The sequence below is a fragment of the Chelonia mydas genome, chromosome 11, assembly GCF_015237465.2.
Source record: "Chelonia mydas isolate rCheMyd1 chromosome 11, rCheMyd1.pri.v2, whole genome shotgun sequence".
NCBI lineage: Eukaryota > Metazoa > Chordata > Testudines > Cheloniidae > Chelonia > Chelonia mydas.
In genome coordinates, this window is record NC_051251.2 from 12,325,125 (window position 1) to 12,347,404 (window position 22,280).

General features: G+C 43.8%; 1 protein-coding gene across 6 annotated transcripts in view; it reads left to right on the forward strand.

Moving 5' to 3' along the window:
- KALRN (kalirin RhoGEF kinase) overlaps positions 1-22,280 on the forward strand; it is a 746,508-nt gene that overhangs the window by 453,337 nt on the left and 270,891 nt on the right. For all 6 annotated transcript variants that reach the window (XM_043525781.1, XM_043525782.1, XM_043525784.1 and 3 more), the window contains exon 11: positions 2,156-2,347. In XM_043525781.1, coding sequence (XP_043381716.1) covers positions 2,156-2,347 — 192 coding nt within the window. The remainder of the gene's footprint in view (positions 1-2,155; positions 2,348-22,280) is intronic.

The following is a 22,280-nucleotide window of genomic DNA, read 5'->3' on the forward strand; positions in this document are numbered from 1 at the left end:
AGTTTTTACTCTGGGTGACTCCTATTGACTCAATCAGCATATCCTCTGTGTGAGGACTTCAGAATTTGATTCATGGCTTTTAGACTGACATTGTTCCTTAAATGCTCAGGGGGATGCATATGTCCACACTTTTCAATAAGTTAATGTATATCTCAGCTGAGAAAGATCTCTGCATGGGATTTTCAGAAGCCCTCAGTGCTGGCATAACTCTGCTTCTATTGAAGTGAATGGTAAAGCTCCCTTTGACTTCAATGGGAGTAGAGTGAGGCCAGTGCTGAGCGCTTTTGAAAATCCTGTCTCCTGATTGGAAACTCCTTTGGGCTGATATGTTATCTCCTTATTTGATTGTAAATTGCCTAGCACTCTTTTTTTATTCATAGATATTAAGGTCAGAAGGGACAATTATGATCATCTAGTCTGACCTCCTGCACAAAGCAGGCCACAGAATCTCACCCACCCACTCCTGCGGTAAACCTCTCACCTATGTCTGAGCTATTGAAGTCCTCAAATTATGGTTTAAAGACTTGAAGGAGCAGAGAATCCTCCAGCAAGTGACCTTTGCCCCATGCTACAGAGGAAGGCGAAAAACCTCCAGGGCCTCTTCCAATCTGCCCTGGAGGAAAATTCCTTCCCGACCCCAAATATGGCGATCAGCTGAACCCTGAGCATATGGGCAAGATTCACTAGCCAGATACCCAGGAAAGAATTCTCTGTAGTAACTCAGATCCCACCCCATCTAACATCCCATCACAGGCCACTGGGCCTATTTACCATGAATATTTAAAGATCAGTTAATTGCCAAAATCATGTTATCCCATCATACCGTCTCCTCCATAAACTTATTGAGTTTAATCTTAAAGCCAGATAGGTCTTTTGCCCCCACTGCTTCCCTTTGAAGGCTATTCCAAAACTTCACTGCTCTGATGGTTAGAAACCTTCGTCTAATTTCAAGTCTAAACTTCGTGATGACCAGTTTATATCCATTTGTTCTTGTGTCCACATTGGTACTGAGCTTTGGTCACTATGGGTTATTGACTTCAGCGGGACTACTTGGGGAAAGTAAGTGCCCATCACTGTGAGCACTGGTTGCACAATCTAGACCTACACAAATAATAATCTTAACAATAAATAATCCATCAAACTGACTGTATAACTCTCTATTTTGGAATTAATGGTCTGTGCTGTCTATACACATTTCTATTGCATGGGACATACTCTTTGTATATTAGTATAACAGAGTTTTCCACGGATGGAATGGAAAGGAGGAGAGGAAGGATGGCCCAATGATTAGGGTACTAGATTATGACTTGGGAGACCTGGGTTCAGTGCCTGCTCTGCTACAGATTTCCTTGGGCAAGTCACTTTGTCACTGTGTGCCTCCGTTTCCCATCTGTAAAATGGGGATAATAGCACTTCCTTGCCTCACAGGGGTGTTGTGAGGATAAATACATTAAATAATTGTGAGGTGCATAGCTACTATAATGATAAGAGCCAGGTAGGTACCTCAGACATACTGGGGATGGTGTCATTCATAAGCATTTCACATCGTTTGATTAGCCAGCCCATAGTAGGAGTGATTGTCTCCTTATAAATCAAGTGTTCAACAGATAAGAGCAAACATAGAAGCAACTTGAAGACAAAATCTCACACTTGGATTTCTCCCAACTTACCACACAAAAGCCACCGAAATGCATACATTTCTTGCGGATGAGATATTTCGGGCTAATATGATTACATGCTGCAATATGATCACCATTAGGAGTCCTTCCTAACCAGTGTGCTGCCAAGTGTTGCGTGAGACAACTTCTGCCTCTGAAGTGGTTAACTCCAGTTGCTTCATTACTGTATCTTTGAGAAATTCCAGAATTCTGGAAAAAACAAGTACACAGTTATACTTATCTGTCAGGCTAGCTAGCGCTGTAGTGGTGTGCATTTCAAACAAGAAATTATTTCACGCCTATTCAGGGATTAGTCTATGTGGGTTAATATTTGCTCCTCTCACAGATGGCAGCACCAATAGGAATTATTACCATTGTTTTACAACTCTGATTATCACTCGCTTTCCTGCCTTTGAAACTGCAAGCAGCTTGTTTCAGTAGTTTATTTCCCACAGTTATATTACTCATACTCTGTTCCTTGCTTTCTTTTCTGGTAGAATACATACACAAATGCAGACAAGCTTTTAGAGGCTGCAGAGCAGTTGGCTCAGACTGGGGAATGTGATCCTGAAGAGATCTACAAAGCAGCCCGGCATCTGGAAGTGCGGATTCAGGACTTTGTCCGGAGAGTGGAACAGAGGAAACTTCTCTTGGACATGTCTGTCTCCTTCCACACTCACACCAAAGAGGTAAGATGCACGTGATAGAGTTTCTCTATATTGCAGAATGATGCAACAAACTGACTCAATGTACAAAGTGAAAACTCAGAGGACACAAACAGGATGCATTTATTGCACAGGGCGTATGCCAAATTCCTGCCTTATTTGATGTGGATGCTTGGGACCTAACTGCAGTAAAGAGAAGAAATGTGCTTAAGACATTTTTATGCATGATATGGAACAATAGCATAGTGAGACACTATAGCAAAAACAGACCAAACAGAGGTTAATTCACAATTAAAAGGTGACACTGTAAAATAAGTGGCCAGTCATATACGTTTGAGGTCTAAGAACATCAATTAGGATAAACTCATTAGAATAAACATGTCTGCAGTGCAATATGTACTCCTTGAGGAATTCTGTTTTAATGTAGCATTAATTAATGTAACCGCTGTTACTGTTTCTAGAAAAAATAACACAGCCATTATTAGTAAGTGTGTCTAGAAAAATTAAACTGGTTAATGAAGCTGATTTTTGTTTTCCAAATTAACCATAAGGCCTCACAAGCATGCGTACACATGAGGTTTTGATGACTAAGTGAAAACCTGAATACATGCTGTTCAGTGTAAGTGAAAAACATTCAAAGATAAGGCTGTCTCGACCGAGATACAGTGGACAAGACATCAAATAGGAGGCCCCTGGGGACGTAATTAAAGCATACCTCACATTTTTCTGTAGACCAAAGGCCATTCAGTGATGAGTGACTTTTAAAGCCAGGCTTTCTTCTGAGGGAGATGGAATTAGTCAGAACCATTGTTTTCATGCACTGTAGCATCAGTTTGCAACAGCATACAGCATACTTGATCCATAGAGATGCTCTTATTAGCTGAAGGCTTTGCCTGTATTAGTTGAATTGCATACTACAAACAAGTTCTCTATAATAGGCTTCAGCAAAGTGGGGGAACGTCCATAAACAAAAGTCTTATGATGGCAGAGGTAGCCTCCGAGAAAGTATTAATGATTTGCAGTATATGTCTCACTTTTGTTAAGCCTTGGAGATACAGTAATGAACTTTCAGCTGTTGGAAGAGTAGGGTGCGCAAAGTTGCACATACAGGTCCTGATTCTGCAAGGTACTTAAAAAAAAGTCTAAATCTAAGCACATGGTAAGTCCTTTTAACATCAGCATTCATGTGCTTCAGGTTAAGTATGTGCTTAAGTGCCTTGCTGAATTGGGGCCATAATTCTCAGACCAAGTTATTGCTCTAGTGTCCAATATAGAGTCAGATTCTCATCTCAGTTACACTGGTGTACATCATGTGTAACTTCATTGGTTATGTCTGCACTAGAAATTATTTATAAAAAATTCCTATTGTTGCTAGCACTGGTTCAGCTCCACAGATGGTAGTTTGCAATGCTAGTGTAGAGAGGGCTTCAAGAAGCCATTGGCATTTTAAGCCACGGGTTCTGAACCTTTTTCTTGCTGAGGCGCCCCTCAGCATGCCATAAAAACACCAGAGCCCGCGGGGGCAGGAGATGGGAATTCGGGGTTCTGGGCCGGGGCGGACTCTTGGGCATGGGCATAGTTTTACTTCTATTTGGGGGCAGGGCAAGAGCTGGCAGGGCTTGAGCCAGCCCAGCTCCGCACAGCAGGGTCCAGGGAGGGAGCCCCACCGCCATCCCTGACTCACTCCGGAGGCCACCCAGCCTGTCTGGGCTGTGGGGGGATGCAACGAAAAATTATAACTCGAAGGGGGAACTCAGTTCAAACAGTTTGAAAACCGCTCAAGGTGCAGGGAGGGGACAGCTAGGGGCTGTGTGTGTGCAGGGGGGTAGCTCAGGGTGCAAGGAGGTGGGTAGCAGGGCTGTGTGCAGGCAAGGGGTAGCTCCAGGTGCAGGGAGGGGGGTAGCTCAGGGTGCAGGCAGGGGGTAGCTAAGGGCTGTGTACAGGCAGGGGTGTCTCCCAGTTTCGGGGTGGGTGCTGGGGCTCCTGGCTTTGCCGGTTTCAGCCCCATGCTGCTCCTGGCTTCAGAGGCTTGAGGGGGTGCTGGCATCAGCTCCGCGCTGCTCCCAGCTTGGGTGGGGAGCCCAACAGCTTCAGCCCTGCACCACTCCCAGCTTGGGGAAGGGGGTGCCGGCTTCAGCCCCACGCTGCTCCCAGCTTGGAGGGGGGGCCGCTGGCTTCTGCCCCGTGTCGCTCCTGGCTGGGGCGGGGGGCCATCGGCTTCAGCACCATGCTGCTCCCAGGTTGGGGGGGGGCACCACCGGCTTCAGCCCCGCTGTAGTTGAGATCAGCATCTGGTCCATAATTTAAGGTAGCAGCGGGTGAAATCTGAACTAGCTGTTTGAGATCCATAACTAGCCCAGAATCTCTGTCAGGGTGAAATTCACCCATGATGCAGAGAGGATGGTGCTAGGACCTCTGTATCGCATAAACTCCACCTGGCTTCTGTGCAGGGGGACATGAGTGGAGTGCAGCATGTGCACTATTCACAGCACACGTGGGGTTTGCAAACCCATGTGGAACTGATTCAAAGGCTTCAGTGACAGCAGACCGGGGAAGGAGCCATAGATCCATGTTTATGGGAATCCAGTGGCTTTGATAGCCTTTGCAATTGATGCAGAGCCACTGCAGGTGCTATTGCAGTTCATAGCAGCCACAAGGAGTTGGGAGATGCACAGTAGCTCTGCTACATAGGGGAAGCTTTCACTTCCCCAGCCCCTTGACACTTTACTCATATGAATCCAAAGAGTTTGGCTATATGTGGGTGGACTGAATTTCATCCCCTGTCGTTACCTGCATCATTCCTCTAGCATGTTTCCATATCTTAGATTAGAAGCACTGGCATTAATCACATGGCCCCAACAGCATGCTTACTGCAAGAGAGTTTAGTGAGGAAATTGCTGAGGTTTCAGTGTTCATCTGCCAGATGTAGCAAACACCGAAGAGACAATGAAGTAAATTAAGAATGCCAGAAGTGAGCTTGTGCGAAGGGCAAAATGTTAAACCAGTAGAGTCTAGGCACATGTTTGGGTCTGGAGTTGCCTTTTTATAGTATAAATAGATTGACCTAAGTGAAAATGACTCATGGCTTGGCTTTGTTTGGACCTTGAATTTTATTGAAAAGTGGAGAATTAACCAACATAAATGTTTTTCAGTATGGCTGTAAAATAGATGGTTGAACTCTTTAAAAGTGAAGAAATTATACTCCTTTGCCATCTTTCCCTATGGTAGTGTTCAAATTCTTTGCCCATTTCTGTGTTAGCTGACTTCCTTCACAGGAAAATAGAGATTTATTGATCTCTAACTGAAATCCAGTCCACAATCACTTTGTGAATACCCCAGGTCACACAGATCAGTCTGGAACCAAATCCAGAAGCCTCATGCTCTAACCCCTGAGCTAATATCCATCCCAAACTAGACCTGTAAGCCTATATTTATTTTTGACACTTTTTCAGAGTTGGTCCACACATGGCATATTTCTGTGTATTAGCTGGGCTTCCAGTCCAGCTAAGCTGTAATCATTAGGGTCCAATTCTAAAGCCTTCACTCAGTTTTATCAGGCAAAACTCTTTATTGATTTTAACTGAGTTAGGGAAGAAGTTCAGACTCGTATCTCAAGGCAGACAATCTTTTAGTGACAGCAGTAACATGTCGACACCTGAGTTCTGTTGCTGCTCTTTTCTAGGAAGTATTCCAGTTACAATGCCAACATACCCCTCTAGGATTAACTGCAGATCAGTTGTTTGCATTGCAGTGCCTTGTATTGTTTTGTAGTGTGCCCATTCACACCTTTAGCCTGTAGGCTCCTCAGGGCAGGGATTATGCTGTCTGTCTGACACATTAAACACATGTATGCAGTGTAGTTGTAGCTGTGTCCGTCCCAGGATATTAGGGAGACAAGGGGGGCAACGTAATATCTTTCTCACTTCTGTTGGTGAGAAAGACAAGCTTTTGAGCTACACAGAGCTCTTCTTCAGGTCTTCACAGCTAAATGCAAAGTGGAACCGATTCCTTAGCGTTAGTAGTTAGCAAATATACTAAGGGCCCATTTAAGGTGTTGTGGCACGTTAGCACATCTGAAGTCATAGGGCTAAAAGAGGGGTTAGTGGGTTACAGATTGTTGTAATAAGCCATAAATCCAGTGTCTCTGTTCAGTCTATGATTTTCAGTATCTAGCAGAGTTATGAATTTAAGCTCTCAGGCTCATCTTTTGAAAGTGTTGTGCAGGTTTCCTTTGAGGATGAGGACTGATAGGTCAGACATGGAGTGATCACTTTGTGAAAAGTGTTCACCCACAGGTGACTGGATGTTTTTCTCTTTTATCATTTTCCTGTGTGAGTTCATTTGAGAACGTAGTGGTTTCACCCAGATAGTTGCTATTGGGGTATATAGAGCACTGGGTAAGGTATGCCACATGTTGTGATAGACATGTGTAGGATCCATGGCTCTTGAAAGGCATGTTGTGGAGGGTGTTGATCATTGTAGAGGTGGAAATATGTGTGCAGGTTTTGCATCTGTTGTTCTGGCAGGGTTTGCGTTGGTGCATTCTGGTTCTTTGGGAAGCTTGCTTCTGATGATGAGTTTGGAGCGTTGGGGGGTTGTTTGAAAGCCAGAAGTAGGGGTTCAGGAAAGATTTCTTTCACGATGGGGTCCCCATCAAGTATGGGTTCTATTGTTTGATGATATCCCATATGGGTTCCATTGTGGGGTGGTATACCTCATCCAGTGCTCTAAATGCCCCAGTAACAACTATGTGGGTGAAACCAGACAATCAGCATGCTCTTAAATGAACTCCCACAGGAAAAAGACTGAAGACAAAAACACCATATCACCTGTGGGTGAACACTTCACAAAGCAATCACTCCACATCTGACCTATCAGCCAGACACACAGATACCACAGAATATGCCCTGAGGAGAAAGTCTGTGATACACATTTAAAACCACTTTCACCAAACAAGGACACTCCATCAGAGAAGTAGATCACATCTTGTAATGGGCCACCTGCATACCTTGAGATAGCCTGCTTCAATACAGAAGTATAACCACCTCTGACTGCACACCCCTTGTTGTCACCTACCACCCCCACACTGGTAGTGTTTTCTTAGCAATAATGCAGGAAGCTTTGGTTTAGACCTAGTTTTCATCTAAGTTTCTCAAATTCTCATTTTTTGATAATGGATCTATTGAAACAGCTGTTTAAAGAGAGTTCAGTAGTGGGAAGTCAGGCTTGCTGACACAGTCTTTGTGGAAGTATTCCGACTGTCGTCTTGTGATTAACTTGTGTCTTTGGTAGTCTCTCTAGCATGTATATGATTAATTCTAGAACCATATGACTGACTGCATTTATCATGCATCTGTGACCACTTCACGTGCATCCTGCCCATTAATCCATCTCTGTCTGGGACTACGTCTAAGATTCCCAACATCTGAGCAGCTTCAAACAACTCCCATTTCAGAAGTAAATCAATCAATCCATCAACTTGCCAGAAAAATCTTTCCTTCCCTGTTCTTCCCCCAGTTCCCTACCTGATAGGGTTGCCAGGTGCCTGGTTTTCGACCAGAAAGTCCGGTCAAAAAGGGGACCTGGCAGTGTCCAGTCAGATGTACTGACCGGACACCAAAAGGCTGGTTACCACGGGGCAGGGTGAGGTGCTGAGTCATTAACTCACGCCAGCCCCTGCTCAGCTAGGGTTGCCTCCTACCAGCAGGCAGGCTCCTTGTCAGGCTGCAGCAAGGAGCCTGGAGGTTGGGGAGGGAGCCTAGGGCAGGGGAGGGAGATGGAGACAATCCCGTGAGCGATGGGGGGGAGAGGAGTGAGCAATGGGAACAGGTCCTCAGGGGAGGAGGCGGAGAAGGGGCAGGGCCTCAAGGGAAAAGGCAGAGCAGGGGACAGGGCCTCAGGGGTCCGGTTACCAGCAATTAGAAAGGTGGAAACCCTACTGCCTGAATTGCACTGGCTGAAGACACAGGACAATATTTAGCCCTGAATCAGTGACTGTTTTAAGGACAGATATCTTATGACCTATCAAGGCTAGAAGTCGCTTTTTTACATCATTGGAAAGGGGAGACTCCAAGCACTGCTTCTTGCACATGGTCTCCTATGAGGCCTGGACTCATTATACTAAGGATGCTTTCTTTACTGATGAAGGGGTATGAAAAATAGTACCAATAAAACATTTTAAAAACTCTCAAAATCATTGCTAAGACTACATGGCATATACTGAAAATACGATTTTCTGGTGCAGTATAAATGTTTCAGTGCCATGAATTTAGGATGAACTACACAAGTCACTCCCACTTGATCATTCATAAGTACTGTAGCTATCGTATCTTATCCTATTTCCAGGCACATAAAAACTTTATACTGTGTGCCTCGCTATTGTAATACATTAAATATCATTTAAGATCACCATACATATCTTTCAAAGCCTGCTAGGCCAAAGACTACTAGACATTCTTTATCCCAAGACCTGAAAGTGCTCCCTTGGGGATCAAATCCAATAACCCATATGCCAGGGCAGAATTAGAAATGATTGCCAGTGAGCTTTCAGGATAGAAGAATTCTGCAGACTTGTACATGAGTCATTTCCCCAAGCTTTGACGGTGTCTTAGTGTAGGTTTTTGTGTCAAGTCTGTCTGTAGGTTTCACCGTCTCTTGCTATGAATTCCAATTTTCATGATCTTACTGTAAGGCTGTGATATTTGGTATTTTTCATAAAGCTCCAGCTCCTGGACTCAAGTGATTTCAATAGAATCTCTGCTTTCATTTAAAAAATAAGTAAGTTTCTAGACTTCATGCTTTTGGAGAAAAGGTTGCAAATGCAACCCAAGGGCACCCTAAAGACTCAAAAACCAGAAGGCAAATAAAAAGAAAATAAAATTTTAGTATTTTTAAATCAAATTATTTTAAAGGTAATTGCATGATTTTAAGGCCAGACTCAAGCTTTTAGAATCCTTGGGGTTGGCAATATCCTGTATCAGAAATGTAAAGATAAAGGGGCACTGTCAACAGCTCTGTATAATTAGTAACTTTTTTAATGGTCTTGTATAATTAAATACCAATTTAGCAACTTATAAATGCTATGTCTTTCTCTACTGATTTTGTTTTCTGTTTAGAGCACATGATGTTTTCTCCCCTTGTTTAGACCTGCAGGAACTCATGTGGCTATGTGCCAGCAGCATTTATGTCTTCAGCCTGAATAAAGACAAGCCTGAGAACAGTTTTTGTTCATTAATTGCTGAAGTTAAGCAGTAGGGGGTGGACACAGGCACACACTTGACTACATTCTTGGCTTCATGGGCAGGGCTTAAACGGCATATCTAAAGTGCATCTGGGGGCAAACCACCTGGCCTGGGTCCATAGACTTATGGTAGTGGGGCTTGTGCTGGCAGTCTAAAAATAACTGTGTCGATGTTACAGCTTGGGTTGGAGCCTAGGCTCTGAAGCCTGGGGGACAGGGGATGGTCTTAACAGCCCAAGCTCCAGTCTAAACTGCAACGTTGAAGCACTGACTACATGCCTGTTTTGAGAGAACTAGCACAAGTCCTACCAGAACACGTGTGGGGACCCAGGCTGGGAGAGTGGCTCCCAGATGCAGTGTAGACATGCCATAAGGCTACCTGTTAGCATTAATTTGGATGTCTAAAAATGTCCATATGTAGGTGAACATACACTCCACAGTGTATTGAAGGGTTAAGCAAAACATAAGTTTGGGCACTGCCTTGGTGTTCTTTATGTTGGCTGGCAGTGGAGTGACAGATATAAAACCCCAAAGGAATCCCGACCTGATGTAGGCATATTTAAGCTACGTGGGTGCTGCATTAAATGTGACAGTTCTGTAATGTAGAAGGCTGCATATGCAGCTTCCCAGTTTTCTGGGGATTAAACACATGCCGCCTGCATTCAGTTCAGCATCAGACTCCAAACTGGCAGCCAACTGGCCAGGCTGTGGCTTCAAGCCTGTCTTTCGATTGTTTAAACCTTTTAGTTTGTTTATTTATTATGCAGTAGGTCTCACTGTCTGCCTTTTTATATGTTTCTTAGAAAGCTGCCATTTTAAATGGTAGAAGGGCCAGCCTTGGCCTTCTGTCCCCACATCCTCCCTTTGTCCCCTCCTACTCCTATCCCCTCCATCCCCTGCTTCCTGCCCCTGGTTCCCATACCCAGCTCCTGACCCTTCCCAAGTTCTGCCTGTATCCCCACCTTTCTGCTATACATGCTGGCTCCTGCCTGTCCCCTTCCCATCTGACTCCTGCTCCTTCCTTCCCTCCTGCTTATATCTTCCCCCTTCTCTCTGTTCCTGCCCCATCCCCAGTTCTTGACCCCTCCCTCCACAGCTCCTACCCTCTCCACCCTTCCTCCTGCTCCTGCCCCTTATTCCTATTCCTCTCCATCTTCTGCCCACCTTTGCTCCTACCACAGTCCCTCCTCCCACTGGGCTCCTATCCCCACCCAAGCTTCTTCCCTAGTCCTCCTCCCCAGCCTGCATCTCTTTCCCCTGCCCCTACGTTTCTCACCTCTCTGTGAATTCCAGTCAGGAGGCTTCCTCCTTGTACACACTGCCTTGGTGCCAGCAGGGAATCACAGAGAGCACAGGAGGGGTTGTCCTGCTGCTCTCAGGTCCTGTGTCCAGCACCACCATGGAGGTATGAATGATGTAAGGACAGTCTTGCTCAGCCCTGGCATCCCCAGGATGGAGCATGTTCAGTTGGTCTGTATGAATGGTGCATGCACACTCTGATCAGCACATAGGAACTGTGCGGGGATGGAGCATGCTCAGTACAAATGGAATCTTGAGCAAATGTAGCTTGCAAACTCTAACAAGTCTCTACTGAGCATGTGCAAACTGCAATTTTGCAAACGCTTATATCCTGACAAAATCTGGACAAATTTTCATAAGGATGGCTAAAGGCACCTCTCTGGCTCCGGGGAACAGCCTTCCTAATATCAAGTCCCTGCTCCAAAGCATAGAGGTGCTAGATATTCTCAAGGAAACAGTTGTAAAAATATTTTTAATATATGCAAAACAACTTTTTCCCCCTAGGGTTACCACCTTTGAAATGCAAGAAACCCAGCACCCTCCCCAAAAGTCAAGCCCTTCGCAACCCCAACCACATGGCAACTCCGCAACTCTCACCATCCCAACCCTGCTTCAACAGCCACTTATAGTATCAAGAGAGAAAACACATATAGATAAGACTGATAATGTCATTGATAGCAAACAGGGCGTTTGTTTTATCAGCCCATTCTGCCAGCCAGTCTTTTAGTCTGTTTCCTTTAGCCAGTTGTCATTGAATGTGCAGTTTCTGATGCTAGCTTTTTTTGGGGGGGTGGGGGGGGTGGGGGTGGGGAGTATAGTAGGATCCACTTGCACCATCTCCCTGATCTTCCATTATTTAATATGCCTTGTACATCTCCGCACTCTCATATGACTCAAACCCTCTCTCACCCACACGCATGGTGCACTTGAGTGTTGGTGGGCAGACAGCTGCTATATTTTCAACAGTTTTGATCTGTTATTGCGTAAACTGCAGAAGTGGGAACACTGCAGCATCTTTAGCTGGACATAGAAATTTTTATCCCAGTGTATTGTGATAATAATGCAAAACTTTAGACCCACGTAAAAAAATACCCTGGCAAATTAAATGATTTTTCGGGCAACTGGCAAATCCATAGAAAACCCGACCAGGCCAGTCAAATACCAGCCAGATGATAACCCTCTTTTCCCCTAACCTCGTTCTCAGAAACTGCAGATCAGTTTTAGCTGAAACTTCCTTGCAAATTTCAGCTTAAGCAGACACCTGCTATGGAGAATGTCAGCCTGAACAGTTTAAGTTTGACAAAGTTATAAGCAACTGAAAACACGGTCTTCTACTGGAAAGCATCAGGTAATCGTAACCATAGGAGTTGCTATCTGTACCATTTAAAATACATATACACACACACACAGACTGCTATGGTTATGAAATCAAATTCACTGTGCTTCAGGCAAGTGCCATAATTAGGGGATCTAGATCTTTAATTTTAACAGAGTTGGCTTTCATATTGTGGTAGAGACCTTGGGAATCTTTAAATTAAATGCTGGCTTGTTTATGGTCTCCTGCTGTGGATTCTAACAAACAGAACAGATGATGACAATGAATCAAAGTTAATCACAGAGCAAACATGACTGTTTCTGGGACGCTGTTTAATTCTGTTGTTCATCTTAAATTGACCCACTTCACAGTTTATTTTTCTATACTTTATAATATATTGCTTAAATTTAACTGTTACTATTGTCATTTTGAAGAATATGCCCATCAAATTCATAGATATTCATAGATATTAAAGTCAGAAGGGACAATTATGATCATCTAGTCTGACCTCCTGCACAACACAGGCCACAGAATCTCACCCACCCACTCCTGCGAAAAACCTCTCACCTGTGTCTGAACTATTGAAGTCCTCAAATCGTGGTTTAAAGACTTGAAGGAGCAGAGAATCCTCCAGCAAGTGGCCTGTGCCCCATGCTACAGAGGAAGGCGAAAAACCTCCAGGGCCTCTTCCAATCTGCCCTGGAGGAAAATTCCTTCCCGACCCCAAATATGGCGATCAGCTGAACCCTGAGCATATGGGCAAGATTCACTAGCCAGATACCCAGGAAAGAATTTTCTGTAGTAACTCAGATCCCACCCCATCTAACATCCCATCACAGGCCATTGGGCCTATTTACCATGAATATTTAAAGATCAATTAATTGCCAAAATCATGTTATCCCATCATACCATCTCCTCCATAAACTTATTGAGTTTAATCTTAAAGCCAGATAGGTCTTTTGCCCCCACTGCTTCCCTTGGAAGGCTATTCCAAAACTTCACTGCTCTGATGGTTAGAAACCTTCGTCTAATTTCAAGTCTAGACTTCCCAATGACCAGTTTATATCCATTTGTTCTTGTGTCCACATTGGTTCTGAGCTTAAATAATTTCTCTCCCTCTCCAGTATTTATCCCTCTGATATAGTTATAGAGAGCAATCATATCTCCCCTCAACCTTCTTTTAGTTAGGCTAAACAAGCCAAGCTCCTTGAGTCTCCTTTCATAAGACAGGTTTTCCATTCCTCGGATCATCCTAGTAGCCCTTCTTTGTACCTGTTCCAGTTTGAATTCATCCTTTTTAAACATGGGAGACCAGAACTGCACACACTATTCCAGGTGAGGTCTCACCAGTACCTTGTATAACGGTACTAAAACCTCCTTATCTTTATTGGAAATACCTCGCCTGATGCATCCCAAGACCGCATTAGCTTGAGTGCTGTGATGTTCAGGATAATCAACTAAATGACTCCCTTAACTGACAACTTTTAAGATCTCTGGGAAGGTCTGCCCTTTTGAAGACACAAAGCTGCTCACCAATATACCCAAGAAGCCTCATCTAATTTTTGGTCCACTGGCCTGTTTGGCATTTTAGCCCCCTCCCACCTCAATTCACTATACAGATAAATTTTAAAAATAATTGAAACACAAACAAAGCATGACCAAACAAAGAATGGCCAAAATTAGCTTTTTATACATAAACATTTCACTGTTTCAGTATCTTATATCTTGCACCGTTTTGGGGGTAGACTCAAGTGCTGCATGTCTTGTTGAAAAGTTGTGAATCTTCCTTTTCAAATGGTGTAAAACTCCCAGCTCAGATTTTCAAGGCTGCCTAGGAGATTTGACTTTCAAATATCAGCCCTCTCTGCAGGGTTGTGAAATATCAGACCTTACACATAAACCCCTGGTCCAGTACTGAATATTATGGGTGTTGGGTTGGTGAAATTTTTGACGGGGGATTTTGTGAGAGGAAGACTCTCCATTTGAGGAGAGAAAGGAGAGACCTTTGTGACAGGTTGAGTTTTAAAAAATGGCTGTTGTGTAAAGGTGCTCGCATGTTTGGAATCTTAGAAGTAGTCCTTGTAAAATGGATTAGTGGGCAGAGAGCAGGTGAAGCTGTCAAAGGTGCAGAGTAAATACATTTATCACATGGATATCACCACCATAGATGCATACACACATATAAAATGAAAAAAAAAAACCCCACACACATGCATTACCATTGTTAGAACAGGAGAAATGTCTTCAAATACATCTCTACAGAGCCTAGGACAATGAGATAGCACTCTTGATTGGGTAGGTGGGGCCTGTGTGGCTACACTACTAACACAATACAAATAATAAATACGTATATGCATATAGTTTCATGTGAGCTAAATGCATAAGAGATCAGCCTATGACATCATCAGCTGATTATCATGAACCATCACTCATGGGGACAAATCCTGCCCTTAGGTATGCACTTGCTACTCCCACTGACTTCAGAATTTGGCCCATGATTTTGACAGAAGCGTAAGTGCTCACCAGTCCTTTGTGCTGGTAGGTCCAACCTGTCACATACCTTAGTAGTGTTAGCAAAGCTCTGAAGCTGTGGAAGCAGGAGAGCAGGGTCATCAAGGACTGTGCTGAGGTCCAATTCATTTAATGTCTAGAAATAAGATTATTTTACAAAGGATTAAGGAGCCGGGAAGAGAGAGCTGTGGTATCCTGGCAGCACATCCTACACTCCATCAGAAGAGTCTGAGTCTGAAATAAAGCCAGACCCCTATTGAATAAAAATTCTGCCATCTGTGATCTCTTAAAAAAAAATCAGCTAGAGCCAAATGATTGTAAACACAAACATATGGGCCAAATTTCAATAAATCTAGCATGTAGAAAGCCACGTAAAAGAAAAATAACTTGTCTGTTCATCTGTCATGAACTTGCCAAGGGATTCCTATGTTACATGAAACATTCTCAATATACACTGCATAGTCCTCCTTTTCCTTTCAGTCATCTGTTGTTTGTTGTTTTGTTTTGTTTTTTCTCTGCTTTGACCATGTTCATTATTAACTTTAGACAGGTTTCAGAGTAGCAGCCGTATTAGTCTGTATTCGCAAAAAGAACAGGAGTACTTGTGGCACCTTAGGGACTAACCAATTTATTTGAGCATAAGCTTTCGTGAGCTACAGCTCACTTCATCGGATGCATTCAGTGGAAAATAAAGTGGGGTGATTTATATACACAGAGAACATGAAACAATGGGTGTTACCATATACACTCTAAGGAGAGTGATCACTTAAGGTGAGCTATTACCAGCGGGGGAGCGGGGGGGGGAAACCTTTGTAGTGATAATCAAGGTGGGCCATTTCCAGCAGTGGACAAGAACGTCTGAGCAACAGTGGGGGGGTGGGGGGAATAAACATGGGGAAATAGTTTTACTTTGTGTAATGACCCATCCACTCCCAGTCTCTATTCAAGCCTAAGTTAATTGTATCCAGTTTGCAAGTTAATTCCAGTTCAGCAATCTCTCGTTGGAGTCCGTTTTTGAAGTATTTTTGTTGAAGAATTGCAACTTTTAGGTCTATAATCGGGTGACCAAAGACATTAAAGTGTTCTCCAACTGTTTTGAATGTTATAATTCTTGATGTCTGATTTGTGTCCATTTATTCTTTTACGTAGAGACTGTCCACTTTGACCAATGTACATGGCAGAGGGGCATTGCTGGCACATATCACATTGGTAGAGGTGCAGGTGAACGAGACCCTGATGGCGTGGCTGATGTGATTAGGCCCTATGTTGGTGTCCCCTGAATAGATATGTGGGCTCAGTTGGCAACGGGCTTTATTGCAAGGATAGGTTCCTGGGTTAGTGGTTCTGTTGTGTGATGTGTGGTTGCTGGTGAGTATTTGCTTCAGGTTGGAGGGCTGTCTGTAAGCAAGGACTGGCCTGTCTCCCAAGATCTGTGAGAGTGATGGGTCGTCCTTCAAGACAGGTTGTAGATCCTTGATGATGCGTTGGAGAGGTTTTAGTTGGGGGCTGAAGGTGATGGCTAGTGGCGTTCTGTTATTTTCATTGTTGGGCCTGTCCTGTAGTAGGTGACTTCTGGGTACTCTTCTGGCTCTGTCAATCTGTTTCTTCACTTCACTCCTTGCAACAAAGCCCTCCCCCACCCCCCACTGTTCCTCAGACATTCTTGTCAACTGCAGGAAATGGCCCACCTTGATTATCACTACAAAAGGTCCCCCCCCACTCTCCTGCTGGTAATAGCTCACCTTAAGTGATCACTCTCCTTACAGTGTGTATGGTAACACCCATTGTTTCATGTTCTCTATGTATATAAATCTCCCCACTGTATTTTCCACTGAATGTATCAGATGAAGTGAGCTGTCGCTCACAAAAGCTTATGCTCAAATAAATTTGTTAGCCTCTAAGGTGCCACAAGTACTCCTTTTCTTTTTATTAACTTTAGAGACTCATTGCATCTACAATCCCACCTCTGATTTGGCATGCCTGCTGTGAATTAACCCTTCATATGCCAGACAAAAAGTGCTTTTTAACGCAGTCATTGATGAGTCAGCAAATTCTACAGAAACTCCTCTTTTTAATGAATATAAATAGTACATTCTGGTAAGGAGGACAGAACTTTTCCCAGTCCCCCTGAACAAAGAATTTAGGACATACTAGGAACAAAGAATGTAGGCAATGCTAACAGAATAGGGACTTTATCCTGGGAAGAAGAGACTCTGAAGACAATTTGGGAGTTGTGGTGGTGATGTGATTCTGGGATACATAAACAGGTGAATCTCAACTAGGAGTAGAGAGGTTGTTTTACCTCTGCATTTGACTGCTACTTGAAATCTGTGTCCAGTTCTGGTGCCCACAGTTCAAGCAGGATGTTGATAAATTGGGGAGAATTCAGAGAAGAGCCACAAGAATGATTAAAGAATGAGAAAGGATGCCATATTGTGATAGACTCAAAGAGCTCAATCTATTTAACTTTACAAAGAAAAGGTTATGGGGTGACTTGATTACAGTCTATAAGTATCTACATGGGGAACACATTTAATAATGGGTTCCTCAATCTAGTAGACAAAGGTATAACATGATCCAATGGCTGGAAGTTGATGCTAGACAAATTTAGACTGGAAATACAGTGTACATTTTGAGAGTGAGGATAATTAACCACTGAAACAATTTATCAAGGGTCGTGGTGGATTCTCCATCACTGACCATTTTTGAATCAAGATTGAATGTTTTTCTGAAAGCCCTGCTCCAGGAATTATTTTTGGGGAAGTTCTCTGTCCTGTGTTCTACAGGAGATCAGACTAGATGGTCACAATGGTCCCTTTTGGCCTTGGAATCTATGAATCTGTGACCGAGCATCCAGCTCTATCAGTAGTATGCACAGTCAGTAGCATGCGTTGTCAGCATCTGTGACAGTTTCTGTATTCAATAGTCTTCATTAAAGCCGTACTGGCAATCTCCTGTAATTCATCCCTGTCACTCAAAAACATGTTCCAGTCCCCTGTAAATGCATGTGCCTGATAAGACTCTATAAAACTAGTTTAACGTGGCTAATATGAACATGATAGTTTGAGATAGTGGCTTCAGAAAGAGTCTTTGGTAACAGAAAGGCAAAAACACTTTGTTTAATCCTTCAGAAGTTTTCACAAAGTGATTCAGAGTTGTCACAAGTGACTTACTTATGAAATTCCTAGTCAGGGGGTCGGGTGGGGGAGAGGCACACAAAGGTATTGACGCTGCAGATCAGGGTAAATGTGTATATATGTTTAGCAAATGATAATTCAAGCCACAGGGAAATGTGTAGAGGAAGAGGGATATCTAGATCCCCTGTTGGAGAAGTTATGGAATGTGATGAGCCAGAGAACAGTTTTGAATGGGAATTTCATGGCTCCCCCCCCCCCATCAGTATAGATCACTGAATGTTCAGTACGTGGTCTTGCAGCTGTTAGGAGCTCCTCCTGTGCCAGATTCTACTTTGTTTCACTGGTGTAAATCTGGGGTAACTCCACTGACTTCCATTGAATTTCTCCTGATTTACACCAGTATAACTGAGTGTTGATTTTTTTCTTCTCTTTGCAGTCTCTCAGTTAATTGTCTTCAGAGTCATAATTACAGACAACTTAAATTAAAAATAAAAACTGCTAAAAGGAGACCATGTTTTTGCAATTCATGCTGATAACAGGAGAACTAAAGAGCATGAACATTGGACTCCTCGGTAAAGCCACCTTCCTCTGATGCGGTGGTTAGGCCCTGAATTGCATATATATGTCCTTGGGGATCTACATGCTTGATGTAAGTGTAGCTGTCATTGGCACGTTTGCCTCAAGAGGAGATTATACTGTGCTGTATCAGTGTGGTCCATGCAGAACTTGGAAAAACATCAGATGTTTAGGCTTTGCAAATCCTTTTGCCATGGGCGAGGATACTAATTAAAAAAGCTACACATACAGAAGCACCAGATGCAGCCTAACCAAGGATGAATATCAAGAAACTGGCAAGGGAATGAAAAAGCAAGAAAGAGGTTAAGAAGGGATCAGATCCTTTCTTCACAAACTGTTCCCTTCTTTCCTTGTGTTCTTTCTTCACAAGCACTTTGTTGATGACATCTGGTCATGTTACATCTTGCTGCAGGATGTCTTATTATCATCAGCATATCACCATGGAAGTTGCACATTGTGGTTTCATCATCAGCATTGGGTCACACCTTTGTCACATGATATTCAACTGATGTCACTTTAGTATGGACATTTCATCATGTGATATTTCATTTGTCATACCTGGTCATTAGGGTTGCCAACTTTCTAATCGCACAAAACCGAAGACCGCAAGGCCCCACCCCTACCCCGCCCCTTCTCCAAGGCCCTGCCCCGCTCACTCCATCCCTCCTCCCTCCATCGCTCGCTCTCCCCAACCCTCACTCACTTTCACCAGGCTGGGGCAGGTGGTGGGGGTGTGGGAGGGTTGAGGACTCCAGCTGGGGGTGCGGGCTCTGGGGTTGGACCGGGGATGAGGGGTTTGGGGTGTGGGAGAGGGCTCTGGGCTGGGACAGGGGGTTGGGGTGTGGGGAGGGTATGGGCTTTGGGCTGGGGGTGTGGGCTCTGGGTGGGGCCAGAAATGAGGGATTTGGGGTGCCGGAGAGGGCTCCAGGCCGGGGCCGAGGGGTTCGGAGTGTGGGAGGGGGTGTGGGCTCCGGCTGAAGATGTGGGCTCTGGGGTGGAGCCAGGGTTGAGGCGTGAAGGAGGGCACTCTGGGCTGGGGCAGGGGGTTAGGGTGTGGGGGGGTGAGGGCTCTGGCTGATGGGGGGTGGGTTCTTGGGGGGCAGGGATGAGGGGTTTGGGGTGCAGGATAGGGCTCAGGGCTGGGACAGGGGTTTGGGGAGGTGCGGGGTGCAGGTTCTGGGAGGGAGTTTGGGTGCAGTTGGAGACTCTGGGTTGCGGCAGGGGGCTGGGATGCAGGGTCCCAGCGGCGCTTACCATGGCTCCCAGGAAGCAGCCGCCAGGTCCCTGCAGCCCCTAAGCGCATGGGTGGCCAGAGAGGCTCTGCGCACTGCCCTTGCGCCTGCAGGCGCCACCCCTGCACCTCCCATTGGTCACGGTTCCTGGCCACTGAGAGCTGCAAAGCCGGCACTGGGGCAGGGGCATGCGTGGAGTCTCCATGGCCTCCCATGCGCCTAGGGGTTGCAGGGACCTGGTGGCCGCTTTTGGAAGCCGCATGGAGCCAGGGCAGGCAGGGAGCCTGCCTTAGCCCCGGGCCTCAGCTGCACCGCCAACTGGACTTTTAACGGCCCAGTCGGCAGGGCTGACCAGAGCTGCCAGGGTCCCTTATTGACCAGGCATTCCGGTCGAAAACCGGATGCCTGGCAACCCTACCGGTCATGTCATATCTTATCAATCAATATATTGTTTAGTATGTTTCCACTGATATTTCTGTGTTCCATTATTACATGAAAGACATAGGTCCTTCATGGCATATGAAAATGGTGTGGAAATACCCCAAGGAAACATAACAATAACTTACATTTAGATAGCATTTTACATATTCAAAGTGCTTTATAAACATGAGCTAATTAATTCTCACAAATACCCTGTAAAGTGTTATTTCCACTTTTTCAGTGTGTAAGTGAGAGAACCCGTGTGGTTACTTTATTTCTCTTTTAATACTGTTTGCTCTAGTTGTCCTGATAACTATTAACCTACTGAGCTACCATGAACATACTTTCCGGGCACACTGTGTAAACAGATGTATCATACCTTATATTGTAAATAGTAGTTTGTGTACTCCTTGCGATTGTATAAATTGTCTGTTTTCTTTATTATTCCCATTTTTAATTATTAGTCCAACTGTAAAAATCTCAATAGTTATTTACCCACTCCTTATTTTGCTTTCTACTAGTATCATTGCTAAACACTTTTAAATCGTATTTTGGGAGATTGAAACTCAATAGCATTTTGAAATAGCAGCATTCAAAGCTGGTGTAGCATAGGGTGCTTAATAGTTATTCTACACTCGCAGACAAAGTTTTCTTAATCATCTTTTCGGATTTCATATTTTTGATTAATGTGGTCCCTTGCTCTAAGTCAAAGGCAATAATTTCTAGGTAACAAACACAGGTGTCCTTCAAACCTCCAGTAAGTGCTCTCATTAAGTACTTGAGTAAACTGACGGGGGTGCATCAGATGAAAAAGCTGAAAGTAAAGAGCTGTCTTGTTCTTCCATCAAGTGAAGCTGCCTGTGTATTATAGGTGAGAGGAACAGAGAGAAAGTTGCTACAATACAGAAGAAAAGTGGCAGATGGTCCAAAATAGGGCCTTGGTTTTCTTCCATAAAGCAACAGTCTAGTGATCAGAGAATTAAATATTTTTTTCTTATTTGAAACTATGATTGCCTTAATTTAAAAAAAACAAAACCCTTATCTATATACAGCTTGTTCGTGGACCAGAACCGCTAAATATTCATCTCAATCTTTCTTGCAGTTGCAGTTTGCAGCTACAAAATTTTCACTTGAATGTATTTTGCACCTGTAAAATTTGTGGATGGATATTTTTTGCAGATGCATATTAGGTTGTTAACCATTAAAGATAATGATTAATATTTGCATCCATGATTTATTGCAGCAGACCATAATTCAGTAAATGTGAATAAGCAAGTGTACAAAAATACCTCTATATTATTGCTTCACGTAGGTTTTCCAGATTTTTCTATCGTCTTTGTTTTTATGAGCTGCGAAGCGAGATGGAGTAGAGACTGCTTTCTTTTTTTGAGCTATGCAGATTGTTGGCACTTATAATAAAAATGGTAATTACATTTGGAAAATATGTGACTGCAAATTTTGCTAATGCTAAACATTCAGGAGGAAAACTTGCTTCCTGCAAATGTATGCCAAAAACTTTATTACAACACATAAATGGTTTAAATGAAAAACTGAATCTGTACTCAGCCTAAAGTGAACTGGCTGCCCAGGAGTAAGCTGCAGCATACATTACACTGACTAGGGAAGCCTATGGGCCACGTACCATATGTCTGATGACTTATTCTTTTCTGTCTGGTTACCCACTGAAAAATGATCTGAATCAAAAACTAATGATTTAGAGATAAAAAAGTTACCTTGGTTTTTAAAATCAGTTGTTGGAATGGACTGATTTTGAAGAGAAGCTGAGCACTTTCCACTCCCACTGACGTCTGTGGATATAGAGAATGCTCTGCACCTCTGAAAATCATTTAGTGACCCACTGGTATGAACAATGGCTCATGCAGATTTTTTAATGCAGTTTGATGGCAGTTTGTTTAATTTGTGCAGCTCATTTGTTTTCGAATTTCCTTAGTAAAGGCTTCTGTGGTACAAATGCTGTTTACCAAGTGAAATTTTCTGTTGATTTCCACATTCAATTTCCATTTCTTTAGTGGAAACAGATGAAATTTGAGCCTCACAATTACTATGAGCTGAGAATAACAACTCTTAAATCATTGACGAGAAATAGCAGTGCTCAGTAATACTCTGCACATTGCAACATAGAAGTATGACTTGAGGTGCAGAATAGCAACCTTTGACATGATTCAGTGGTCATTCCCCGTCACACCATGGGCCAAGTGTGGAAAAG